The 9039-nt window shown below is 46.4% G+C and overlaps 1 protein-coding gene across 1 annotated transcript; it reads right to left on the reverse strand.

The window, feature by feature from the left end:
- Positions 1 to 393: 393 nt before the first annotated feature.
- On the reverse strand, positions 394 to 8505 carry LOC103744770 (intercellular adhesion molecule 5). The gene is made up of 7 exons (XM_008846612.2): positions 8451 to 8505; positions 5447 to 5713; positions 4272 to 4592; positions 3763 to 4041; positions 2992 to 3261; positions 1751 to 1993; positions 394 to 1559 (listed from the first exon to the last, which is right to left on the reverse strand). The coding sequence occupies exons 1-7, from the start codon at positions 8503 to 8505 to the stop codon at positions 1351 to 1353; spliced, it is 1644 nt and encodes a 547-aa protein (XP_008844834.1). The 3' UTR covers positions 394 to 1350.
- Positions 8506 to 9039: the final 534 nt, after the last annotated feature.

A 9039-nucleotide genomic window follows, 5' to 3' on the forward strand; every position in this document is an offset into this window, starting at 1 on the left:
GGGGATCCGACAGCCTCTTCTGAACTCCTCGGGCATTGCATGACATGGGTGCGCTTACCTACATGCAGGCAATACACGCATATAAATTAAATAAATAAATTAAAAAAAAATAGGAATAGGTCGGGCGTGGTGGCTCACGCCTTTAATCCCAGCACTCGGGAGGCAGAGGCAGGTGGATCTCTGTGAGTTCAAGGCCAGCCTGGTCTACATAGTGAGCTCCAGGACAGCTGGGGCTTACAGGGAGACCCTGTCTCAAAAAGACCGGAAAATATAGGAATAATTTGTACATCACAAAATCAACTTTATTTTTATCAGAGTCAACATTTCAGTGAACATTTAATGACTACTCTGGGACAAAAGATCTGGTTTTACGTTTTCTCATGCCTTCTCCAAGAGTGACATACTCCTTCCAAAGAGTGAAGGAGACCAAATTATAAAATCGCATGGTGGATATTGTTACAAGAAGATTTTGGGGGTGCTGGGGAAGGGACAGAGAACCATTTTCATGTTAAGCATACACTCTGCCACCAAGTTATATACTTCCAGCCCAAGGGACGATGAAAAGAGGTACTCCTTTATGGAAAGAGAGTAAACATGGAACTTTTATCCTTTTACAAACAGGGGTTCAAAGATGTTTGGTGCCCTTGACCTGTGAGACCAATTTCATGGGCATTCTTTGCCTTCTACTTTAGAGACACTCCAAAAAGTTAGTTAGGGTGTGGTGATATATACCTATAATCCCAGCACTCAAGAGGCTGAAGCAGGAGGATCATAAATTTGAGGCTACCTTGTGCTGTATAGCAAGCCCTGTGTGGAATTTCAGACAGCTACTGGGGTGAAGCTTAACCAGCCAGTACCTTTCATGATGTTATCAGGCCCTGCTTGTGGAATAGGAGTGTGGTCATGGGAACAGAGTTCTAATTCCTACTTACTTGCTTGCTACCTCCCCGTTAACATCCTGTCCCTGAACTAAGAAATCATTTCCCAGTTAATCATCAGGAAACCATAAGAAATGAGTTGTACTTCTAAGTTTTTTCTGACCGTCTCTTCGGCCTTTGTTTGAAGAGGTACAGGCACCTTCTGTTTTTCCTTTTTCCTTTTTCATTCTCTCACTAGTTGAGAATTTGGACTGAAATTTCTAGAGACCGGAAGTAACTCAAAAAAGAAAGGCAAGCTTCCAGGTAGAAGTGGATACAAGTCACATGGGGGCCCGGGAGCCCTATTTGTGGGGACAGCAGAACACACGAATGTAACCTTACATTCCATCTTCTCCTTGCCCCTTGACCCATTCTTTCCTCCCCAGGAAATGCTGGCAGTAGAAGTCACAGTCAACCTAAGAGTCGTTTCTGGTCAACAGTGATTTGAGTTGTGCTCTTGTGCCTGATGGTCAGCAAACTGGTTTTCCTCTTCTTTGTTCTCTTTCTGCCTATAGGCCAATTTCCTCCTGTTTCTTTTGCAGGGCTGGTAGTTCAAATACAGTGCTATGGTGAGTACACCCAGGCCAAGGGCGAAAGCAATAATGATGAAGATGGTAGAGGAGCTGATTCCTTTATGCAGTCCTGCACAAGCACCAACAACAGAATCAGTTGGTGGGCTGAGGACAAGAAAATCACCTCACCCAGGCCATTGAGCCCACTTCTCAGTCACATGCCCCCCAGCCCAAGAACATCTTTCCTCCCTCCATGCTTGTGTGAGAATTCAACCCCCTAGAGTCTTTCTATCCTGGGCCTGAGGCTGCAGCGGCAGTTACCTTGAACAATGACAGTGATGTCTTTGCTCACAGAGCCCAGCTTGTTAGTGGCTATGCAGTAGTAGGTTCCAGTGTGGTTCTGGGTGGCCTTCCGAGGCACAGCAAGGTCAAAGATCATTCCATGCCAGACACACACTAAAGCTGGAGCAGGGTTTCCCTCTGGGACACAGGCAAGCATTTGCTCCATCCCTTCTACCCATGTCTGGTTTCCTGGGCAGCCAGATTCCTCAAGCCGTGGCTTGTCTGCAAAAGAGTTCCCCAAGGAGCTGGGCTGTATGTACTCTTCCCTCCTTACCTCCATTCACAGCCCCACTTCTCCCTCTTCAACCCGAACGCTGCTCCCCAAACTTAAAAGCTTTCTCTCCCAAGGGGACACCACCGGCTCCCTGCTTTGAGCCACCTCTGCTTTCCTCCCTCCCTGTGGTAAGGAGTCTGAGATGCAGCCAAGGACATTTTTGTGGATTCATACTAAGCAATGACACTATCCTGTCACGGGGCCTTGACATCTTTTCCCATCTTAGCTTCTCAAAGAACAAGGGGTTGGATGGGGTGAACTCAGAAATAAGAATTTCTCCACTTTCCAAAATACAAAACTTAGGCTGGAGAGATGACTCAGCAGTTAAGAGCATTGGCTGCTCTTTCAGAGGACCCAGGTTCAGTTCCCAGCACCCACATGGCGGGTAACAGCCATCTGTGGCTCCAGTTCCAGGGGATCTGATGCCTTCTTTGGCCCTCCACAGACACTGTACAATACAGGTACACTTACATGTATGAAAAACATTCATATATATATATACATATGGGCCATCTAGACACTACAGGGATGCTACACAGCACAGGCGAGCGATAGGAAGCGAGTTTCTCTTGGTACGAAACACACTCACCAGGCTAGGCACCGGATGTCTGAGGGCCTCAAAACACTGGGTACCATGTAGGCCCTCTTGTGTGGATACTGCAGTGGTCCTCAGTTGCAAACAAAGCCCTCCTCGTATGTGCTGCCGTTGCTCAAAGAGCTGGGCCCGTTTGGGGACAGCAACAGAACCAGGAATTCATTCTGAGCCTTGCACTTTGATATCCTCCCCCTCCCCCTCCCCCTCCTCCTCCTCCTGCAAATTTTTTTTAAATGAAAAAAGTGTGGCCACTCTGATAACGAAGCTCATAGTGGAGCTACTGGCCAAGATATCTGGAAAAGGGAAACTAAGAACCCTTGTTTCTACAAGGACAACCAGGCCTCTACTCACATAAGACATGGAGCTGGATCTCAGTGGTTTTGACCAATCGCTGGCCCTGTACTTCCAAAGAGGCCCCACAGGAGAGATTCCGGCCATCATCTTCCTCCCTGGCAGTAAGTAGAAGCCAGGCAGGTTCCCCAGGGGCAGAGAGGTTTGGGGCTCCCTGAAGGCGAAGAGTAGGGCTAGGTGATGTTAATACATGACCTGAGCAGGTCACATTAACGTCTGTTCCTGCCAGAGAGTACAAGTCCTCTATCTCCAGAACTGGTGGAGGGAAACCTACAAAGGAAAGAAAAAGGACAGTGAGCACGTTTTCTAAACTGGCAGCCACTTCTGTCCTCTTGCAGCTGGAAGTCTCCCTCAGGTAGACAGACAACTGGGGAGAGACTGGATAGTGTTAAGGCCTCTGTAAGGCTTCTCTTACAACACAGCATACCTACATCTGGCTATCTCTCCTGCAAGGACAGCAAATGTCTTCTTATTTCACAGATTTCTTACTCATCTCAAATGATTATCCTGGAAGGAAATTTAAGCACCCACAATTGCTTAGTAAGAAGATTAGTCTTAGGAAACTGAGGACAAAGGCTGGATAGAGCTACTGTCACAATCTAGGTCCCTAACTTTCCTGTATCAGAGAAAAATGAAAGGCCAAGTTCGCTGAGAATGTACCTGACAAAGGCTAGCAGGGATAAATATCTACAGCCAAATCAACAGCACGTCACTGTGCAAACTTCGATAGCAGAGAACCCACATGAGAAAGGGAAGGGTCAGGTCACTTACTGTAGACATGCACTGCTTTCTTTGTTTTCTGTTCCATTGGACCCAGAGACACAAGGCAGAACAGCTCCTGATCACCAGTCTCCATAGCCCGAACAGTGGCACTGGCCCATGCTGTATTCCCCTTCCAGGGGAAGAAGGGGCTCAGCTCCTGGTCTTCCAGGAACAGGTGGAATATAATGTCTTTGGCTGGAAACACCCTAGCCACCTCACAATTCACAGTCTCTGCCACCCCAGCCTCCAGAAGTGGAGAGACCCAGATCTGGAGGCTCTGAGAGAATTCTGCCAAGTAATCAGGGCAAGGAAAGAAATGAGGAAAGCCATTAAGTCATGCATCACATAGGACCCCACAATGCTGGAAGGGAATGGGGCTGAAGGTCTTCCTCTCTAATGGTGAACTAGAAATGGTGCTCAATCACCCTCATCCCCTAAATCCTGTGGAAGCAGAGTCCCAAAGGCCAAGACCAAGACAAGACAAGTAAAACAGACTTCACGCCTGGATTCTGACTCACCAAAGATCCGGAGTACCTCGGTGGCTGAGCTGCCATGGAAGAGCCCTCCACCTTGTGAGCTCAAATCCAGTTCCGCATAGCAGGAGAAATTGCACCTGTCATTTTCCCGTTGGGCTCTGACACTGAGGGTGACCTCAGGTCTTTGGGAGGCCACAGTTAAGCTCTCAAAGTCCTTTCTGTGTAGTTCTTGGTCACCCTGGAGAAGAGTAAGGGTGAGGCTCTGCAGGGGTGCCACATGAGGCACATGATACGTCACTGTGAATGTTTCATCCATGGCTACCCATGCGGGCTGTAGCTCCAGGATCACCTGCTCTGGTGGCTCTTTAAGACAAAAAGGCAGGGCTTGAGGAGGGGCTACCCATCTCCAAAAAGAAATAGCATAAGGAAAATAGGAATTCCGAGAGAACACAACTTACATAGGGTGACTGCTCCCCTTAAACCAGCTGACTGACAGTATAAGCTTTCTGCTACCTGTACCAGATGTGAAGAGTTAGCCTTCTAGCCTGTCTGCCCATCAAAGATAACTAGAGCCATGGCCAAGAACTGTGACAGTTGAGGGGGAGCCTCTTGCTTTGACTATTCCTGCCACTCTGGGGCCAGAGATGTCTCAGAGGCACAAGAAGCTTCTTAGGGGCTCTTCAGCATTACATAAAAGACAAAAATCACACTTTAGCTAGCTACATTCTCCCCTCATTGTACCTACTCATTCTTATGGCCTTATCTTTGCTTATCCAAAATGCCCCCCCCAACAAAAGATCCTCCTACCTGTCCCAACACCTCAAAGCGTACCCACTCTTTAGTAGGGCAGCTCAGGAGCCACCTTTATCACAGACTTCTCTAACTACCCCAGTTCACAAAGACAGCCCTTCATCCAATCCCTATTTATTCTAACAGCTTGCAGAAAATAAGTCAGTACCAATTTCATACTTTGTTAGCATCTGCTTCCTGTATGTGAGCATGTTCTCCAGCATGCCCCCTGTAGGACTGGAAGACTCAGAAGGAAGTCCACAGAAAGGGAAGTAGATGTTACTGGCCCTAGAATCTGACTATAACAGAAGTCTTGATTGGCAGTGCTAATTCTCTTTCCTAAGAGAAATCCCTGCCTAGCTCTTCCCTAAGTAAGACATGTTCCTGTCTCCACCCCTCCCTTCCTCCAAGCCCTCCACCCTACTCACGGTACATGGTGATATTGAGTCTTGTGTCCTTCTGGATCCCTGCACAAGAGCAGAAGCACTGCAGGACAGAGTTCTCTGTAACATTCTCCAGGAGAAACTTCTTCCACTGAGGCCCTTTGTCTACCTGGGTTTTCTTTAAGAAGGTCTCAATTCCACTGGGTCCAGGGTCTGGGCAGGTAGTGCTGCAGTTGACAGTTAAGGACTGTCCAAACTCCACCAGGGCCTGATTTGGCCAAACAGAAACTTCAAACAGCTCTTCTGTGGTCCCTGAAATGAAGCACACAGGCCAAAATCGCAGGTGAGGGTCATGAGATCCAGACAGAATGCAGAGTCTATTCTATCTAGTTCTAGTTTGCAGAACAGGAAACCTGTGCTGAATAAAAGAGTTCAGGGAACTAGGGAAAAAAAAAAAAAAAAAAACACCTTTAAGCCACAGGTGAGAGCCGATTCCACCAATACCTTCTGTTCTGAGATCATCATTTCACCACAGAATGTATGGAGACACTAAAAGTCATGCCCAGGAAACCATTCTCTTCCTCAGCTTTCAGATGTCTTAGCAGCTTTCCAAGATTGGATGTCAAAGATTCACATAGAGTCTTTGTTACTTAAATCCCAACAGTGTTTCTCTCAAATTATAGTTAAGGGCTACCTTTACCAGAGTCATTTGGAATGCTTGTAAAATTGCAGATCCCAACTTCTGATAACCAACTTGTGAAGGTGGACCAGGAGACATGCCAGGGACTAGAACAAGTCTCATAGGAATCCTTCTACGCACCACACCATGAGAACTAATGGCCTAAATGAGGCTCACATGGCCACTTATTTCCCATAGAATTTTCCACTTCTCAGGGACTACTCCATTTTGCTTTGACACTAAGACAATGGATGTTTTGAATGTTTGCAAATTTTGTGTACATTGTGGTTTGAATGGTAAATACCCCAGAGGCCCATATGCTAAAACCTTGTTGCCAGTCTACAGCACTCTTAGGAAGTGGTGGGACCTTCAGCAGGTAGGACCTATGGAAGGAAGTTTGATCACTGAAGATAAAACCTTACAGGAGCTATGGGAACCTCAGCACCTCCTCTCTGCTTCCTGACCACCATGAAGCTTGCTACTCCATACACTCCTGCCATGTTGTTCTGCCTCACCACAGGCCCAAGCACAGTGTGGCCAAACAACCATAGTCTGAATCTTCTGAAACCGTGATGAGGTAAACCTTTCTTCCTTCTGATTTTCTTGGGTGTTTTGTCTCAGTGAGAGAAAACTAGCCCAGTTATGGAAATCTTCTCAGGTGCAGTAAGAGAGACATCAGGTAGGTTTTACATGCCAGATGCAAGCAAGGGGTAGTCTCCTAAGAGGCTTCCCTGTAGCTGGCCTTTACCTATCTCATGGCCAGCACCCACCACATCCACCAAAAACCACTCCCCTCTGCGGATGCAGAACTCTTGCAGCAATGCTTCCTGACAACACTCTAGAGTTCTTTTTTTGCTACTGGGAGAATGCTCTCTTTACAAATGAGCTGTAGGCCTGGGACCCTGCTATAGGGATGGGGTTTTAACTCAGTGGTAGAGTGCTTGCCAAGCATATGCAAGTGCCCTCGATTCAATCCTGAGAAACACCGACTAAGGCACTCTTGTAGTTTGTAGTGACAGAAAGAGCAGCAAAAAAGAAAAATATTTTTGAGAGGAGAAAAGAGGAGCTGTGGATGTAGCTTAGTTGACAGAGTGCTTGCTTAACATGTACAAGGCCTTGAATTTGATCCCAGCACCACTTAAAACTGGTGTAGTGGCACATGCCTGTAAGCCCAGCACTCAGGAAGTGGAGGCAGGAGGATCAGAAGTCTAGATCAACCTGGCTATAGGAAGTTTGAGGTAAGTCTGGGGTATGGACCATGTCCAAATAAAACACCAACACAACACAACACAACACAATGACAAAGCTTTTTCAATTATTATTCTATTTATTGTTATTCCTGTGTGTGTGTCTCTCTGTCTGTCTGTCTGTCTGTCTGTCTCTGTCTCTCTCTCTCTCCCTGTGTTTCAGTGTTTGCATGTGGGGGTCAGAGGACAGCTTTCAGGAGACAGTTCTCTCCATCTTGCTAGCTCACAATGACAAGTGTTTTTAAAAAATAAATGAGAGATGCTGGCGAGGTGGTGCACATCTTTAGTCCCAGCACTCAGGAGGCAGAGGCAGGTGAATCTTTGTGAGTTTGAGGGCTGCCTGGTCTACATAGTGAGTTTCAGGCCAGTTGGGGCTACAGGGAGACCCTGTCTCAAAAAAAAAAGACAAAAAAATGAGTGAGAGAGAGAGAGAGAGAGAGAGAGAGAGAGAGAGAAAGAAAGAAAGAAAGAAAGAAAGAAAGAAAGAAAGAAAGAAAGAAAGAAAGAAAGAAAGAAAGAAAGAAAGAAAGAAAGAAAGAAAGACAGGGCAGTGGAGGGATAGCAGAACCAAACAGAGAAGGCATTCCTTTGGTAGGGTCTGAAGTTCTGCTGGTCTATTAATCTGGATTGTCCCAGTTACCAGCAAGATCTACCCAAGGATTCTGTGTCTTAGAGACCCAAGAAGCAGGAACTTTTCCAAAGGCCCAGATGAATGAGTGCCACCTTGCTCTGAACTTCCTACCTGTCTTGAAGCCTTTTCCTATTGCTGTCATAAAATACCTTGACAAAAGAAACTTAAGGGACAGTTTATTTTGGCTCCGTTCAAGGGTGAAGTCCATCAGGAAGTCAAGGCAGGAACTGGAGGCAGCTCCTCACATGCAGAATCAGGAGAATACATGCATGTGCTCAGGTCACTTTCTCCTTTTTATTCAGGACCCTAGCCGAGGGAATGGTGCCTTGATGGTGGGTGGTCTTCCCACTTTAATTAATCTAATCATAATCCACTGCAGGTATGGCCAGAGGCCCATCTTCTAGTTGATTTTAGATCTCACCCCAACCCCTTCTGTAATGATCAGTCGTTTGTGTCCTGGCACATACTGGATAAACTTCCAAATAGCCTCACCTGGACAAGGAATCAAGGCCAGCAGGGTCCAGATACCAAACAGAAGCATTTTCATCCTTAGGAAGAAGACCAAAACTGAAGAAAAAGAAATACTGCTGGAGAAAGTTTAAAAAAATAAAAATAAGGTTGGACATAGAATATGCCTTTAATCCTAGCACTTGGGAGGCAGAAGCAGGCAGATCTCTGTAAATTCCAGGCCAGCTTGGTCTACATAGTGAGTTCCAGGCCAGCCAGGACTACAGAGCAAGACCCCATCTCTAAAAAACAAACAAACATAAAAAATATAAACATTTTAAAAAAGCCACTCCCTCCCTCTTAAGTGTGAACATTTTGTGCCATCCAGGGGATACTGCCGTCCACGGCCACTCAGGCTTCAAATATAGAGCAGCTGTTGCATAGTCTCACAAACATCAGTATAGTCTACAAGGCCACAGGAAGCCATATGTTGTGGTGCCTACCTGTAATCCAAACATCCAAAAGGTAGAGGCAAGAGGACCAGGAGTTCAAGGTCATCCTCAGCTATATAAGGAGTTGGTGGTCAGCCTGGGCTACATGAAACCCCATCTCAAAAAAAAAAAAAAACAAAACA

This window comes from Nannospalax galili, unplaced genomic scaffold (assembly GCF_000622305.1).
Source record: "Nannospalax galili isolate Female #2095 unplaced genomic scaffold, S.galili_v1.0 scaffold1023, whole genome shotgun sequence".
Taxonomy (NCBI): Eukaryota; Metazoa; Chordata; class Mammalia; order Rodentia; family Spalacidae; genus Nannospalax; species Nannospalax galili.

What these genes read in the sequence shown, in the direction of transcription:
- LOC103744770 (XM_008846612.2), bottom strand. Translation starts at nt 8,505, where the DNA reads ATGAAAATGCTTCTGTTTGGTATCTGGACCCTGCTGGCCTTGATTCCT. An exon ending in GGCCTTGATTCCTTGTCCAG is followed by an intron (nt 5,714 to 8,450) that starts GTGAGGCTATTT and finishes GCTTCATTTCAG; the next exon opens with GGACCACAGAAGAGCTGTTT. An exon ending in GAAAGCAGTGCATGTCTACA is followed by an intron (nt 3,262 to 3,762) that starts GTAAGTGACCTG and finishes TTTCCTTTGTAG; the next exon opens with GTTTCCCTCCACCAGTTCTG.